The sequence below is a fragment of the Calliopsis andreniformis genome, chromosome 1 (genome assembly GCF_051401765.1).
Source record: "Calliopsis andreniformis isolate RMS-2024a chromosome 1, iyCalAndr_principal, whole genome shotgun sequence".
Taxonomy (NCBI): Eukaryota; Metazoa; Arthropoda; class Insecta; order Hymenoptera; family Andrenidae; genus Calliopsis; species Calliopsis andreniformis.
In genome coordinates this window covers 3,124,113-3,142,314 of record NC_135062.1, presented here as the reverse complement: position 1 = coordinate 3,142,314, position 18,202 = coordinate 3,124,113, and the positions used below count along the sequence as shown (strand labels likewise).

Below are 18,202 nucleotides of genomic sequence, written 5' to 3'. Positions count from 1 at the left end.
TTCATCTATACGAAAGTCACTGACGCTGAATATTAAACTGTTTGCCACGAATGCGACGCGTTGCGAATATTCATTGACGGTGTTATTATTTATACGTTTAGTGAACAATAGACAATATATATCATAGTATAATGATGAAAGCATTTTAAAGATACATGTTTCTCATAAAGTCACTCGTTTCAGAGCTCAATTTCGCATAAAATGTAATCTAAGTAGGATTGCTATTATTTTGTTTATAGTGTAAAAATTCAAAATTCTATTTTATTCATATTTTGTACCTTGGTTAATAGTATTTACATACAAATTTGTAAAAAGATCGATCAACATTTAGTCAAGGAAAACAACAAAAATATTCTATGTTTTAATATATTTTTTAAACAAATTAGTATTTTTAAATACTGTTCATATAGATGGATTCGTTGTTGAAAAATATGCAATCGCTCTATTTACATAATTTCTTTAGACGCAACAGTTTTTAAGATATTAAGTCAAATATGTTTGCTACCCCCAACTTTCATCCCTTTAACATGGATAACAGCAGATAAAAAGATACGTGTCTAATATTTTTTGATAATCTACAAACATGTCAAGTTTCATAAAATTCGGATATGTACACTTCGGGATGTTCCCTTGTCAGTTTCATGAACATTACTAATATCTTGGATTCTAGTATGTAAGATAAAATTCTGCTAATTCGGATTGAAGTAGGTGCTAACAATTAAGTTACACTATTAAGTTTATAGGCGTGCCCTATTTACAGTTTTTGAGTGTCTGCAAATTAAAAAATTGGAATCAAGAGGGGAAAAACCAGAGAGTCTGGACATATTTTTATCAAATTTTTTGACACTTAAAGCGGTTTTCAAGTTTGCAAAACAAAAATACTTTGATTTATTTTGGATAGACAAACTTTTTTTTCGGAATATGAAAAAATGTATTGAGATATATACATTCTTAAAAATTGATAAAAAAAAACTAAATTATTTGTACCGTTAATAGTTTCGAATGTATAAATTCAAATGTGAAGATAGTTGTCGTAAGAATCAGCAAAAACTATAAGCTTTGGGAGCTTACGTATTTCATAAATAATTTTGAAATTGTCAAAATGATGACTTAAACCCCGCCCCCTAATTGCAAATGGACTATAATATATTTCAATATCATTAACATCCCTAACATCAAGATACAAAAGTGATTGAGTTGGCATAGAATGGCCATAGCTAATCCTGTTTTGAACTTCTCAATGGCATTAAGGTTTTCAGCCTTGAAGGAGATGTGTATAATACTTACATAACACAGTATATCCGTCAATTATTATCGACACTTTATTTGTATATCGTGACACAAAATACCGTTCTTAACCAATCGCCAAGAGACAAGCAAGTCAGAGACTGACTGCCGACTCCTTGTCATTCAACACACCAACCCTTAACTAATTGCAAGGAGAAAGAAAAGAGGGAGAAAGGGGAAAGAAAAAAGTCAAGGGTGTAACGGACGAAAGACAGATTTGAGAAAGAAGTTAGAACCGACCAAAAAGGGTAATAAAAGAGAAAGTTGAGTGGCCCGCTCAGGCCTGGCACAGAACGGTCAAGCAAGCCCCAACGAGGCCTAGGAAAATAACCATAAACATAGAAAAGCAACGAAAACTAAGAAAAGACTATCCTCTAAGTTTCGTATAAGTCTGGTCGTCAAATGTTCATTACAACAACCAGGCTCGCTCGTAACCGTGAGAAATTCTGGAAAACGTCTGCAAACATCTCACACTCGACATTGGCAAAGGCGTAGTTGCAGTACCATGGATGCTACAGCCTGTTGAATTTCGTATTTGATGATTCCGAAATCCGTAATTGATTTTCCAAAATCGTGCTCAGACTTCTTAATCACTTTATGTTTTATTATTGAACTTATAACTTAGAACTTATTATTGAATTATTTTGAACTATTTAATAACTATGTATTAGTAGTTTTTAACTACTATTTTAAATTATTTTTTTATGCATTTTATTTTACGGCGGTAAGAATCTCATGAACTGATTTTAACACCACAAGGCTACCGATTACTGACTGCTGACCGACTTATGTCTCCCTCCTTATAGTTCCATATACAGGGAATTTCTGACCAGCACAACGTAGCTTTAAAGTGTGATTCTAGAAAATTAAGAATAATAATTTCGAGTTTGGGGCTTCGTAACAACCACTACTCGAGACTTCCGCAAAGGCTTATTTCTAGTGCTTTCTACCAGATTTTTAAACTCTTATAACTAATAACCGAAGCCTCAAACGTGAAGTCGTTATTCTTGATTTTCGTTTTATTTTAACGTCTAGAATCACTACTTAAGGTTATGTTATGCTGTTTAAAAGCACCATAGATAATGGATTATAGCAATTCTAAATTTAAAACATTTGATTTTATTAAGAAAGCATAAATATTTTAAGTTGTATAGTGCTACGACTCGTTGTGTGTAAAAATTAGTAAAAGGGAGGAAGCTCAATAATAATCGGTCAGCATACAGTAATTGGTACTCTTACCCTACTATTACTATTATGGATGCCAATGTGAATTTTATATTGATGAAGAGATTTCATCTTATAAATATAAATAAGTACTACGTTTCTATTTATATAAGTATAATATTGTATTTAGATCTGTTCGATTAATGGAGATTCTAATGTATTTGATTACCAATCGACGGCATATGACAAGGAATAATTAAAACTGTTGTGTTTCTAGTCAGTATTTTCGGGAATATAAAAAACGACATAAAAACGTGTGTTGTCGCTGCGTCGCCAGAGATACGTGTCTAGTAGAGTGGACTTAATTTTTCGATCTCCCAATTTTTTCAGCCTCACCTCTTGTAACGGTTCATATTAACAAAAAAATGTATAAGAGATGGAACCAGTTCGATAACGAGAAAATGTGCCAAAGCAGCCCTAATTTTATATAAGAAATTTTATAAACGCAGTTTCATTGCTATTCCAAGTCCTTTACCAGATATATTCACTTAAGTAGCTAAAGGTGTTCCTCTGTAGTATTGTCGCAGACCTCTTGCTGCTGTAACCCCAAATCAAGATTTTGAATTTCCAAAACAACTTAACTCTTGGAGCTATTACAACTACATTTCTTTATCTTAATTTATCAATGGATAAAAAAAACACAAGAAAAAGAAGCAATAGATAGTTAAATAACATTGATTTAGAGTAATGGCAGAACTGCGCGTATGGAATTTTACATTTAAAACTTGAGACGGGAGGCACGCTTTTCCGTTATACGATCGAGTCCATTTTTAAACATATTATTTTTGCGTGAATTTGAACCATTGTAGGAGATGAAAGCAAAAAAATTCGATAAAAATTATTCGCCAATCATAACTAAGAACTAGCCTAATGAGCAGTGTTACATATAATTCGTAGTACTTGAAGTGCAATTCAAGTACTGCACGACTGCCGTATACATATATGTACACATTCAGAAAATGAATGTACTTATGTAGGTACTTTTTCATCTCTATTGTGACACTACATATATCTGAGAATCAACCTCACCGAAATCGTTTCTTTTTGTTTTAAAACAAATGCGATCATCCTTTTCTTAACACATACGTAGTACATAATTGATGTACTATCGTAATTTATATTATTAAATCTCTTTTACTTATAACGTAATTGAAATAAATTCCTTATATGTAAAAAAAAACAGTAAAATATTGTATAAAACTTCATTTTGAATAAAATGTACTTAGGTTAGCATAGTTCTTTGATACAGTATTAATTCTACAGAAACATCTAATATATTTTATAACGTTTTTTATTATGTATACATTAACAATAACTTGATGTTCAATAGTTCTTAATAATTTAAGTTTCGATATGGCTAAATTAATTCAAAGTACGTATTAACTGCAACTCATTTAGCACAAAGCATCTTAAAAACGTCTTAAAAATGTCTAAAGACGTCTAAATTACGTTTATAAAACGTTTAAACAAAAAGAATAGACGTCTTTAAGACGGCCAAAAAAGTAAGATTGTAAGGCGTCCATATAATATGTCTTTAAGACGTCTTACAGATGTAAATTTCTTTGAAACGTACGCTGTGGGATATTTTTAAGACATCCAAATTACGTCGTAAGACGTTCAGGCGTAAAATAAACATAACATAGACGTTTTCAAGACGTCATATGCTATTTGGGAATAAATATTAATATTATTCAAAATCGATGTATCTCAACTTCAATCCATAAATCTGAATTAACCTAATCTCAATAATCTAATCATAAACTATAAATTAAAAGGTAGAAAACAAATATATATATTAGGTATATTTTATTAAATATATTTGAACACAATACACAAAATACAAATGATTAACATTAACATCAATAATGATTAACATTTGATTAAACATTATATTATTTAAGTTCTTGCTATTATGTTGCTCATTCTACGTGATTTTTCTGCAAACTGAGGAAAACTTTCAATAGTAATGGCTGCAAAATTGTTTAAAATCGCACACCATCGTTGTTCCCTCGTATGTATACTCTCTTCCAGTACAATGCTTTCAAACTTTGACTGCTTTTTCCATAAATCAGCAACAGATGGTATTATTTCTTCTTTGAATTCACCATTTGTTTTATTAGAGAATACTAACAAATACTTCTGTAGACAAAGACTTAAAGCGTAGAATATAGCATGTAATTGATTTATTATACTATATATATTGGCTTTCTTATTATTTAGCAGTAAAATCAAAACACTTTCCTGAGAATTCACCCTTTCAATTAAATAATTTATTGTTTCGATGCAAATCGGCATAGAAGTACATAGTTCCAAAATAATAGACATCTCGTGAATCGATACTGTTACCTAAAAAGTGTAATTTTCAGTATTAATACTAGTATTTGATTCTAAAAATATAAAATTAATGGTTCACTGAGAAATCGTCTAAACATTTCTTTACAAGGAAAAAATTTTAATATTGGACCAGATAAGTGGAACTATTTCAACATCTCCACAAATTATTCTAGCAAAAATTGGTTTGCATAGATGGTTTACATAGATATCGTATGCTTATATTAAACTATAATAAGTATTAGTTTTTATACTCTTACATTACATAAATTAACGATATCTCTATTCAAACATTTATCACTTATTTTTAATTTTTTAAATATTAAATATTAATATTCTTAAAGATTAAATCTTCTTGTAATAAGAATGTAAAATAATATTAAAACAAATTTAATATTTTACGCAATATTGCTTGTAATGTTAAAAAAAATGTTCTACTGTGTAATACAAAATATTAAAATTTGTCATTATTACAAAAAAAGATTTATACTTTTAACATGTCACATATCATTGAAATTATCATGTCATCTTTTAAACTGTATCTCGTACATAATATGTAACATTATGAATATAAATAAATACTCAGAATCATTTAGATTATATACCTAGTATATTATATAATATTATATTATATTATATATTACGATATCTATCTAACACAAAAATCATCATGATTTACCTTATTCAATTCCATGTTTTCTATACTCCTGTCTAATACATTTCTTATCGTCTGCAGAATTTCATACGTACATATGTCTGATTTGTTTTCAGTTTCAAAAACATCACGGAAGTCTAATATTGTATTCACAGCTTGAGCCTCTAATGAATCTTTCCAATATCTCTTTCTCATGTATTGCTCCACTATCTTTTCGTCTCGAAAAATTGAAAGAATTACTTTAACCGCTTGAAAAGCAGTGTCGTTGACATTTAAAGCATCCAGCGTATATGACACCAATTGACAGGAAATTTTCCGCTCTTTTTTTACATTCTCAACAGATGTACAATCTACTGATTCATGCTCATCAACATACTTTAAACTTTCAATCCAATTTTCAACTTTTTGTGAACATGTATTTTGTTGATATTTTGCTTCCAAAAATGATTTCATTGAAGATGAACTCGACTCTTGATCTTGATCCAAATACCAATCCTCTAAATTGCTATTTATACTCAAAATCTCCAAACTGTCAGCATTATTCGTGATATCAGTCTTTTGACAAGGGGTAGTGATATCTACATTTTGATCCGTAAAAAATTCAATATCTTTATTTTGCAAAGGAGAAGTCTTTCCACACAATGGATACGTTTCATACGCGCTGTCTTCTGGAGGAGAGTTGATAGTATCAATTTGTTTCGTATGAATAGAACAACTAATACTAAAATTGGAATCTTTCCCGTCTATACATTCTGTAATTGGTTTTGTATTCAACTCTAAAAATTGTCTAAATTTGTCTTTTTGTAAATGATCGACATTTTGTTGATGTTTAGAACAGCTTTCTTGGTCTGAATTAGTAGAACTGCCACTTTCCCCCTCTAAAAATATGTTCTGTAAAAAATCGCTGCATGATGAAGTTAAGGAAATTACTTCTAGAGGTTCTTTGATAACGAAATAGTTTCCTTTGAGAGATTTATGTTCCTTTTTGTTATGGGTCTCTTCATTCTCTTTAAATATGTCCGAACTTGAAGAGTACTCACTACCCGAATCTGGGATAATGTATTGGTTTGAAGTATCCTTATTTTGATTTGAATTGTTGCAAGAACTTTCAGAACTTTCGGAATCAAACATAAATGAACAATTTGCCTTCTTAGTGAAATATTTATCGTATTGTTTCGTATACTGTTTATTACCATGCTCTTTTTTCTCATTTACATTGCAAACTAAATTGACGGTATTGGCGCATTCGAATTCACTATCAGAAATTATATTATTTTCCTCATTGGCGTTAAATGTGGTAGCCAAATTTATACTTTCATTAATAGATCCTTCAACTTCGAAACTTGATCGTAAATTATAACATTGAGTGCCCTTTCCTGTAGGAAAAACAATACATTTTTTAATTATTTCTCTATTTGAAGTAAGGAAGAACGAGGACAAAAGTAACATTTTTTACATTTGGCCTAACTGCCAATTACTTGCTAAAGATGCAAAAACAAAACATACGACTTAAAAAAGTATGTCCATGGTCCTATCATTTGACCCACATTTTAGCCTCATGTGATAAGTAGTCAAAGAGCTATGGCAGTTTTCCACAGTTATTATCATTTTTACTTTCGTACCAGAAGGTGGGGACAAAGTAATACAAGAGATAGAAACAAGCATTTAAATAAACATATTTTACATAACGATAAAAATTAACATTTTTTTGGTATCGTGTATTGGTTTAACGATATTTTTTATCTACTCCAAATTACAATTACGACGCGTAGTGAACATCATTTATGGTGCAATCTTCATGGAGCCAACTCTTACGATTTAGACATTGGATCCACTTCTCTCTCGAACAGTTTTCACTGAAGGGATGCAAACAAACTAGACATATACTTGCAATCATTGTTATGTGAAGAATTTCTATCCTTTATGCTATTTTACTTGCCCTGTTTCTTTATTATTTTTTTGCCAATATGTACACACTGAATTTTCATGTAGACAGTAACATGTTACTTTCGTCCGCATAGTAACGTATTACTTTATTCCCACCTATGGTTTTCATAATCAAAATGTTGCACCCTATGAACTATAAAAGACTTATTGAAAACAAATAGAAGAACTTATAAAGACATTATCTAAGAATGCGCTGGCAAATGGTTGGCTCAATATTTATAGTTTAACTATGAATACTAACAAAAAAACTGGAAGAACGAAAACTTATCTGGATGATCTAAATACAAAAATTCAGTTTGGCCACCTGCGATTCGTGTTAGTGCTTAGTTCCGATTAATGAAATTATACACATGTAATTATGTAAAAGAAATTTTCTGGAAATGTTTGTGAAAGGGGGGAGGAGGCTTGTTATTATCATGACGTCGTTACTTTTGTTTTCACTCTTCCCTGTACGTATATTTGTTTATATTGTTTGTATTGATAAATTCTAATAAATCAATCCCAACTATTCATATTCAGTTTAATTTCATACTTAAAAATGCGAATCTTACAAGCAAGAAAATTGACATCTGTAGAAACACATGAGAGATAGCATGCTATAAAGTCCTTTTGAATTATATAAATCAATTTTATGATATAAAAAATCAAAACTGATATTAAGTCTTTTATGAAAGGAAATATTTTATTTTAGTAATAAAAAGAAAAACAAATACATTTACATTTAAATGACAATAATCCTTGCAATTATTATAAATCAAAAAAGGTTTTATGACCTTCAATCATGACCTCCGATAATGGTTTCCATATCTTTTGTACTGATTCTGGATTTCTTACTGGTTTTACCATTTACGTCAATAAAAAATATACATAGATCTACGTAAGAGGAGATTTTGTAATTTCTTTACAAGTAGGTATATGTGCTTGTAATTAATGACATAAAAACTCGGCTTACTTCACCAATTAAACTTTAATCTTAATTTTTATTTCAAGATACAGTTTATACATTTGTTTCTTAATCAAATTTGTTGCTTAACTTTTTCAATCTATATGTTAATGTAATTTTTCTTATAATTATATTTTTGGTCTTGAAACAGCTTATGCTGTATGTTTAGTATAACATATAAGATTAAAAATATATTAGAAATTAAATTGTAAAGTTTGCGAAAAATATAATAATACAGACGTATTATTTGTAGTGATATATTTATAATTGTGTCGCAAAATTACACACATACAAGCTATTCGACAAGCATCATTAACTTGAGGGGGTAAATTTACATGTCAAAATAAGGTGAAAGTATAGAATGAAGTAATTACGTTTAAAGTTTTGCTTCGGAGTTATTAATTATTGCAAATACGCGAAAAATACGCATTTATCACATAGTTAAACTAATGACATACAATGCCAAATAATAAAACTTTCAAAAATATTTGTTTCCTCTAACAACTAAAAACTATCTGGAATCAATTTTCTTCTTACCCGTTAATATATTCACAAATAAAATAGTTCTAAGTATTAATTTTCCTGTAGGACTTTAAAGATGAGAGGAGTAGATCCCAAATGCCAAATATCAGAACGTAAATTTTGTAAAATATTGTAAAATCGAACTTGCACCAATTAATTAAGAATGCAACTACAATAAACAATACTTTTGTAAACTTTCGTAATGTTTTAATAATATTTTTAATTTGTGTCTAGGTAGTGAAAATTCGAAAACATTGCAATTCCAATAAAGATCCTTCTAAATGTTACAATTGTATTTATATTATAATGGATTTATCCTTTTTGCAGAGTGAAATTTTCAAGAAATGCATAAAACTCTGCAGTCTAATTATTAGTTAATTCAGAAAATATTGGACTCATTGATTTGAAATTTGAAAGTAATAAATCCATGGCGCATTTTTCATTCAAAGTGCGATAAAACAGTGAAAAAAAATCGTATGTTAATTTTTAAAGGGTCATTACAAAAGAGAGGTTTCCACTTATAAATTTATTGTAAAAAGAATTAAGAAAATAAAACTTTTCGGAAAAAGAAGTTCTCAATTTTCCACTTCGTTTTCTAATATAAAAAAATCTTTTTAAAAATTCAATTGTGAATTTTGAATTTTATGAATAAATGTACCAGTGTAATGTAAAATGACAAAGTGTAGAAGCACCTGCGCAAGCGACATACCCAGTTTACTCAATCGTTTCCCATTCTTTATCGTTAGTAAGTACATTACTCGAGCAATATTAACATTGTCGCCTAATGATATGCATTTATTCTGCATAAACGCATTACACTAGAAAGCAAAAAACCAGGTTACATTAAAATCGACACAGACCAGAAACACTAATCTTGACTGACAACAATAATAACCTAACCTAAATACACATCCTCTGAGTTGTTGGCAGTAATACGTAACAGTACATCAATTTTTATATTTAATACTCTTCGTAATATACTACATGTATTGTAGAATTGAAGGAAAATAAATTAGAAATGTTCCAAACGAAACGACATAAATTGAACTAATAATAAAACAGAAAATACATATGGGGAATTCCCCTAAAATCGAACGGCACCTAACACCGGATATTAGCTGTATCTTTAAAAAATGAAACGTGGCAAAGTAGCCAAAAAAGTGATAGAGAGGATCATGCAAAAAGTGTATATGTTCCGACTCATTCCAGTCACGTGTATACAGCTAAAGAAACCAATTGATTGTTGCGCTTGACAGAAAGCCGATGCATCGTAGAAGTTATAAACTATTATATCTAACAATCTCTATGACCAGAAGACCTGTAAGTTACATTAATATATCTGTTAGTAAGTACTTTTTTAACTGCCTTTGTATTTTTTGTGTGCACTGGTTTCCACAAAGAAATTTTTTTAATGGATTCACTGTATTCTGTTTCCAAATAAAATATATTCCCTTATTGTTGAACAGTACAAATCTCAATCTTGTGTGGCCCTATTTGGGTAATTATATAGATTAGGGGAGCCACCTCCGATTTCAATGACCTTGGAATATGTTATCAAGATCAACAACTTTTCCCTATACATATACCCGGCGGTCTTTTTTAGTTTTCGAGATATTCGCAGAAATGTTTTCAACGTTAAAAAGTGTGATCGGAGTTGGTCTGGGTTAGGTTCATTAACAGGGAGAAGTTTGGGGACAAAATAATAGATACGTTCCTACTTGTTTATTCCTTTATATCTTCAGTTCTTTTACATGTATCTGCCATTACTTGAAAAAAAGCATCCAGTCGTTCGTCAAAATCGAATGTTCTTTTAAATACAAATTCTGCCAGATAGTGGTTGAAATGATATTCTCTACGACCATATCTAGGAATATTGCCATGAATATCTCTCCTACTCTTTCAATATTCTGGGTATGGACACCTGTGATTGGATCAACGAAATTTTTTGAATGCTTCACTACAAAATGCTGATATATATTTTTATCAATTTGTTCATATGCTTTCCAACAATCACTATGGATTATTGTTCCAGGAGCAATCTTTTTGGTAATTATTGACAAGTGCTTACTCCTCACCGATTTCTTTGAAACTTTTTTATATCATGTATCTTGATACACGGATTAATTTATCTAAATGAAATAATTGTCGCTCTTTTATCGTTTTCGAGATAAAAATTTTTATATGCTCGAAAATTATGGTGGCGGGCCCCTCCATGTTAATCATACGGTACTACTAAAACCGTGTTTTTGTACCTGAAAAATAAGAGTTCAACTTGGAAAATACAGTCTACGTTCGATAGTCTGCCACGGAAAAGGGGATGTCATATTATTATTTGGGCCACTATTTAGAAAAGCGGATATAAACAGAAATCAGAATAGGTCTGGGTCAGATTCGAAATTACGACCACCGAGGGGGCAGCCGCGGTAACCATTTGCAACGACTTTAATCAGTTGAGATACCTTAAGCGAGGTGTGGGGGCGCAGCCCCCACGTACACCGGGGGCCGGGGGCAGAGCCTCCTAGTTGAATAAACTTACTAGCTTTTTTCGTCAGTTGTTTCTCCATGGCGCGCTTCGCGTGCGAAATAATATAACATTCTCCTTTTCTGTGGCAGACCTCCGAAGGTAGACAGTATTTTCAAAGCTGGACCCTTGCTTTTTGTGTAGTGGGGGGGCCTCGCCCGCTCAACCCCTCACCGGGGGCTCTGCCCCCGACCACCGGTGTGCGTGGTGGCTGCGCCCCCACACCCCGCTTAGGGGATCATAACTGATTAAAGTCGTTTCAAGTAGTGATCGCTATTAATTCCCAAGATTTTTTCGAAATCGAGCAATGAAAATTCAGTCATCATCATTGTTGCTAATAATGTAGAAATAATGTGGGAAATTCAAAGTTTCTTTACACGCATGCGCATCTCGTGAACCCATATACGACGCGCATGCGTACAACTTCCACTCCACCAACACCGTATGACTAATATAGAGGTACCCGCGACTCTCAGTTTCGTACATATTAAAATTTTTATCTCGAAAACGAAAAGAGAGCGATAATTATTTCATTTAAATAAATTAATCTACATATCAAAGTACATGATATAAAAAAGTTTCAAAGAAATCGGTGAGGAATAAGTACTTGTCAATAATTACCATCTTTTTTAAAATAAGAGGCAGTAACACTTCTGCTCTGCGGAACGAAATTGGTACTACAGATATCTTTTTTGTGTCACGGTTTATACCACCAAAATTCCATTGTCCCGTAATAAGTCGTCCACGATTATACTTTCGACGTCCAAATTTGGCTTCATCGATTTCTATAATAATTAATGCACGACGTTACGTTACAACGATTTGTTCGAAACTGATAATAATGAATCGTCTTTCCCCGAGTTCTTTCGACATCATAAGAAATAACAACAATATAGGTTTCAGCGAGGAAGGTAAACAGAAGTTCTCGCTAATGAACCTAACCCAGACCAATTCCGATCACACTTTTTAATGTTGGAAACATTTCTGCGAATATCTCGAAAACAAAAAGACCGCCGGGTATATGTATAGGGAAAAGTTGTTCAGAATGATGACCTTGACAACACATTCCAAGGTCATTGAAATCGGAGGTGGCTCCCCTAATCTGTATATTTACTTTGTTTTAAATCAAATAGTAGATCATAACATTATTAATGTCTTCCCAAATATTTCCAGAGCGAATAGATTATTTTTAACAGTGCCAATAGCAAATTGTGAGGCAGAGAGATTTTTTTCGGTGCTGAAGAGAATAAAAAATATGTATCAACCGACGATGCTTGACGATCGATTAAATTCTATCGGAAGGTTTGGCTATCGAAGCAGAATTATTTAGATCGCTAGAATTTGATCATCTAATAAAAAAATTCGCTATGGTAAAATGGAAAAAAAGTTGTTCAGCTAAATTTAATGCTACAAAACTATAATATTAATGTCTCAGTTTTACAATGCTGCATATTTTATTTTGTTTCATGTTTCGTGTCATAACATTAAATATTTCATTTTTTGTTTCATTATCGAATGTTTTACTTTGTTTTACGTTTTTTGTTTATAGTGCAATTATATTGTTGTTAACATATTATATGAAATATTCATTAATCATTCAATTTTTACTTATTACCCCCCCCCCCCCCCACGATTTTCTGTTAAGGAGACCTCCACTGGGTTAATAGCCCCAGACCTCAAAAACTTTAATTCGGTGCTGCTTCTACGCAGTCAAAATTCAAAGTTAATTTTCTCGAAAACGAAACATAAATAAATGCAGTTTCGTTGTTACTCCGATTCGAAGTACTTAGCTTAGTTTGCACTTACGTAATTTTATATATAAAATTAGAACTACATTAGTTTTTTGTTTAAATTTTTTGTTATTTTTTTGTTAGGTCAGAAAATAAAGACCATCTGTATACACATACATATAAGCCATGTAATTATCACACAGCATTTGCAATAAAAATTGAACATTCGTTACTAAAATAACCGTGTCTGAATGAACAAATAAAGAACCGGTGATACTATTTCATAAAGACGTGGAAACCATTTTCGAAATTCAATCAGTCATCTATTCAATTATTTGTTGCAGCTTGCCTCACACATTTCTAACAAACGCTAAGAATACGAACATTTATTGTGACACATGACACATGTTTGGCGCACGAAGGCGAATGAAGTAAAAGAGGAAAGCTTCAGCCTCTTGCAGAACCACAATCAGTTGTTAACTGTTTATTTTAGGCAATACTTCCACTCGATGCATCAATTTACCATGCTATGTTTCGGACTAACTGAACAATAGTGCTACGTGTGAACAATTGCACAAAATCGTAACAGGTAATTGAACGCTGGACAGTTAGCTAGAGAGTTAAATCAGCAGAAGTCCAAACCTTAAGAAACGATGGACTGAGCCTTACAAATTGATACCACTCGATACAGATATGATACCACTTGACTATTTAATTTATAAAGAAATTATATTGAGTAGACAATTTGCACAATTTTTAGCAAAACGTTAAAAATGGTTCGATTAACATAGTATTTCATATCATATCATAGGGAGAATGTATAGTATTCATAGATGTTACTCTTAGAACGATATAATGTACAATAATAAAGTTGATATTTTACGACAAAACCAAAAAATTTCGTTCGAGAAACCCCAAACACGTCCTACTGCTAGATGTCAATACTCGAGAGATCCCATAAAAATACCTTTAGGGCTAGTGCAATTAACTGAAACATTCAATCGCTATTGAATTTAAAAAAGGCTAAAGCAATCTAGATACCTTTTTCTTTATTATTATTCCACTGTTTATGGAATGCCAAGTAAAATTGCTCAGTGGAAATATCTTTTATAAATTTAATTCTCATTTTTAACCAAACTACAGCCTGTACAAAAGTTAAGTTATCCTCATACTCTTTTGTACAGTTTGAAATTCCGTCAAATGTTTTGAAAAGATTTTGTGGTATATTTAAGAAATGCCTGCACCGATAACAATTTATATCACTATTTTTATCGAATTCTTTTCTGTTCATCTCCATCAGAAGATCTTCAACAACGGGCGTATAGAAATTCCTTCCTTTTGTTTCTACAAAACTATCTGTAGAGCTATCTGCATTAACATGTAGATAAGAAAAGCAGTTATTAATCTGTAATTTATTAATTACGATTTATAACCTTATTTATATTCAACATAAATTTTTTTATTCATTCTTACGCGACCTAAATTGTCTGTATGATGGTCCAAATTTTCCATGAATATTTTTTGTAGTTCACGTAGAATTTCATTTTGATTTTCAATATAGAGTTTCATCTGTTCATTGTCTACAGTGCTTTTATTCATCTAGAACATTGTATTCATACATACGTAACTATATTACGCTAAATATATGCCATAAATATAACTTTGCAAATGTTCACTGCAATTTATGATTTTAATTATATTAAACATATTTTTCAGTGGAATTACAATTAATAGAAATAATAAATATAATAAATGTAGAATTGCAGTGATTAAAACATACAAGACGGAGCTTTAAAATGATACGTGAAAAAACTATTATTAAAAAATGATATACATTTAATTATCAAAAACTTATATATACATACGTTACACCTTGATTTAAATATATATTTCTTTATGGATATAATTAGCGCGCCGTGAAAATTAAGAAAACTCCTTGGCAATAATATACGAATGTACATACGTACATATCGTGCAGAGATGAAAAGCTAGCTAAAATACTCGAATGGTTATAATCATTATTATAATATGGATAATTAACACTATTTATCCAGTGATAGAACCCCTTACATGTCTGCTGCCCCTTCCAGTGGTTTCTTTGATCCACTAATCCTTTAATCATACTACACCGTGTGTAGCGTTTCAACCATACATGTATAAAGATGTTTCAAATTTCAACTTTCTTAAAAGATAGAGACGCTGGCGCTGTGGTAATATTCCATATGTGTATCAGGCTATATGGGGCATTGGGTATACTTCCAATGAGAGGACAACGAAACGTGTAGTAAAGGACAGATACATGTCTTTCTATCCTTGTTAGAACTCAGTGAACACATTGCGCATGTTCAACGATAATCGCGCATCTCACTTTTTGTTACTAGCACTTTCTAACCTGTCCTTATCACTGTGAAAACGTAAAACAGAAATTCAAAGTTCTATGAGACATAATGTTTATAAAACATTATGCTTCTCACATACAAAGTGTTAATAACTTAAGTTGATGAAGAATTATCGAAATTTTAGACAATTATGGAAATTTGAAATGTATAAGAAGTTACACAATGCATATGATACCCAAAAATATAAAAAGTTTGAAAACTAAAGTTCAACATGCATTTGAAAAATGATACAAATTTTATTGAGGTTTCATTTCTTTAATAGTGTTAACCAAATATTAAATTGCATAAAAGTCTATAGTCTATTATGTAGTATTAAGTATTAATACTTTGATGCATTTGTAAAATGTCACAAAATTGTTTTTAAAAATTTATTGATTATTAAGTAATACAATTTTATTATATTTCTGACGAATATTTTTTGTATTTACAAATTTCAATTTTACCATGTAATGAAGTTCTAACATAATTTAATAATTAATTTAATTAACTGAGTTCCACGATTGTTATAAATTGTGTTATTGGATATGATTTCTCATACACAGTGACCATTATAACTGAAAACCCTCAAAAGTGCTGCTTCTATCAACCAAAGGTAGAAATAGAGGTGTTGTCCCTGGTTCAGATACCTCTTAAACATTGGTTGTAGCCTCTTATGGAACTGTTAATTCAAAACTTAAAACTTGTAAATTTATTATCTCTTGTATACTTTGGCTTATTTATAACAATATTATTTATTACAATTAATTATTCATAACAAATCTCTTATATCAGGTACATACCCTGAGACATAGAAATTAAGTTTTATTACTTCTGTATTTAAGGATGAAGACACACTTTTGGTTACCAGTTATAAGCTAATAAGTAAAGGAAACCTTATCTCGAAGGTATCGAAAAACATGCTTTCTGAAAAATGATCATTATTATTAAAAAATATGTTAACCAAAGAAGAATGTGGTTATGTAGCAGGCTGCTTTACTGTAATCAATTTAATGAATTTTAGTAGTGACATTATAGATGCCATTGAGACGAGACATCAAGTTGATGCAATGTATACTAATTATTAACAGGTGTTCATCTCTCATTTCATATTACTATCTAAACTATCTACTATTAGCTTTAACCGTCCTTCCTTTGACTCGATCTCAAGTTTTGTAACAGGTAGATCCCAAATAACAAAATTTAGTGATAAGTAGTTTGGGTGTTCCTCAGGGATTACATCTTGAACCTTAATCGTTCAATCTTTTTCAACGATAACTGTAAAGTTGTTATTAGTAGTATGTTTCTCCATTATATGGATGACGTATAAATGTTTTGCACTATTGTACATAAACATATACCATTCTCATACCATACCACTCTCCTATGAATTAATCTTTTAAAAACTAGGAAAAATGGTGTCAGGAAAACAACCTTGGATTTAATATATATAAGTACCCGCTATTGCCACTATTGCCAATATTCCTCCTTTGAATGTCATATTTACTTCCTATTTATCTTTCAATAATCACTATCAGAAAATAGACCATGCAGTTTTTTGGTCACTTGGATTTATTCATCGTTTTTCCGTGCTCTTTGACACAAATGGTCCACGCTTCGCCCGTGATGGCTGTTCATTCAGATACACTTGCTTGCATATGAATGTGAAGAGTAAGTGGACTAGCCACCTTTCAGACGGTCGTGACTTGGCAGATGTGCGGAGGGGATCCCCTTCAAGCTTTGACTCCCGCTAACTCTCTTTAATTTGCACTCCTCTATTTCTATGTGTGGGTGTGAGTACTATTCATATCGCAGGAGAAAAGCTGAAAAGTAGTGCCCCTAATTGTTTTCAGAGGACTTCTCATAAGACACGAATAGTAGGTTACCGCTTCTACCTTATTCAGGCGATGAGTGCGAGGGAAAAATCAACATGGAAGAAGAAAACGTATCGGAGTCAGAATTGGAGACAGAATCGGAGTTTGGAAGCAATTTCTGATCACTCGAATCAGAGTTGGAGACGAAAAAATATATTAACACAAAATCAGAAATATCCTGAAAAGGAATGAATAATTTTCTTTACGCACGTATAATTAAGAGCTGCAATTTAATTTATAAAAAATGAACGAATTAAAATGTTTTATTTATGATAATAACTTTAGCATTTTAGTGTCAGTAAGTTACATCCATGCATGCATGTACTGATTATGTTAAGAATCTATTATAAATACAAAGTTCGGAGGCAAAATCGAAAGTCAAAAAAAGAGAAGATCGGGATTGGAGACGCAAATTTTGACTACCGACCTAACCCTGAGCCAACGGCTCAAATAACTTTCCTCTGAATGGCTTTCCTCCTTCTCAAGCGTAATACAGATTCTGCAATTCCACCTTTTTGGTCTGTTTACGTTCTCCTAACGCACAGGGGAGTACCAAGATATTCGTTGTCGATCGAAGAATTCTGTACCTCTTTCTAGACTTGATTCTGTGATTCATATGACAGTGACATGATTATTACGGTCATAAATATTAGCTGAATGTCAGTTTGAACTAATTACGCGTTTATGTAATTGAATATAAATACTTTCTTTTTACTTTTGAATTTAACAATGAGGCTCGTTCTGAGCATCGCGATCGACAACCACCGTTATATCCGCTACTTTGTTGTACATC

General features: G+C 31.4%; 1 protein-coding gene and 1 long non-coding RNA gene across 2 annotated transcripts; both read right to left on the bottom strand.

Annotated features, from left to right (window-relative positions):
• Window positions 1–4,338: 4,338 nt before the first annotated feature.
• On the bottom strand, window positions 4,339–14,759 carry LOC143182657 (uncharacterized). Its single transcript, XM_076383829.1, has 4 exons — window positions 14,634–14,759; window positions 14,202–14,565; window positions 5,522–6,873; window positions 4,339–4,857 (listed from the first exon to the last, which is right to left on the bottom strand). The coding sequence occupies exons 1-4, from the start codon at window positions 14,757–14,759 to the stop codon at window positions 4,408–4,410; spliced, it is 2,292 nt and encodes a 763-aa protein (XP_076239944.1). The 3' UTR covers window positions 4,339–4,407.
• Window positions 14,760–16,615: 1,856 nt separating this feature from the next.
• LOC143188841 (uncharacterized) lies at window positions 16,616–17,545 on the bottom strand. Its single transcript, XR_013003576.1, has 3 exons — window positions 17,431–17,545; window positions 16,897–17,358; window positions 16,616–16,813 (listed from the first exon to the last, which is right to left on the bottom strand). It is a non-coding gene; the product is annotated as an uncharacterized LOC143188841 (long non-coding RNA).
• Between the last annotated feature and the right edge of the window lie 657 nt (window positions 17,546–18,202).

Bases quoted from the DNA above. Each gene is read 5' to 3' on its own strand.
- LOC143182657 (XM_076383829.1), bottom strand. From the start codon at position 14,759: ATGAATAAAAGCACTGTAGACAATGAACAGATGAAACTCTATATTGAA. The intron at 6,874-14,201 runs GTATCTAGATTG...TTTTTCCTACAG, and splicing joins GAATAATAATAAAGAAAAAG to GAAAGGGCACTCAATGTTAT. The intron at 4,858-5,521 runs GTAAATCATGAT...TACACTTTTTAG, and splicing joins AAAACATGGAATTGAATAAG to GTAACAGTATCGATTCACGA.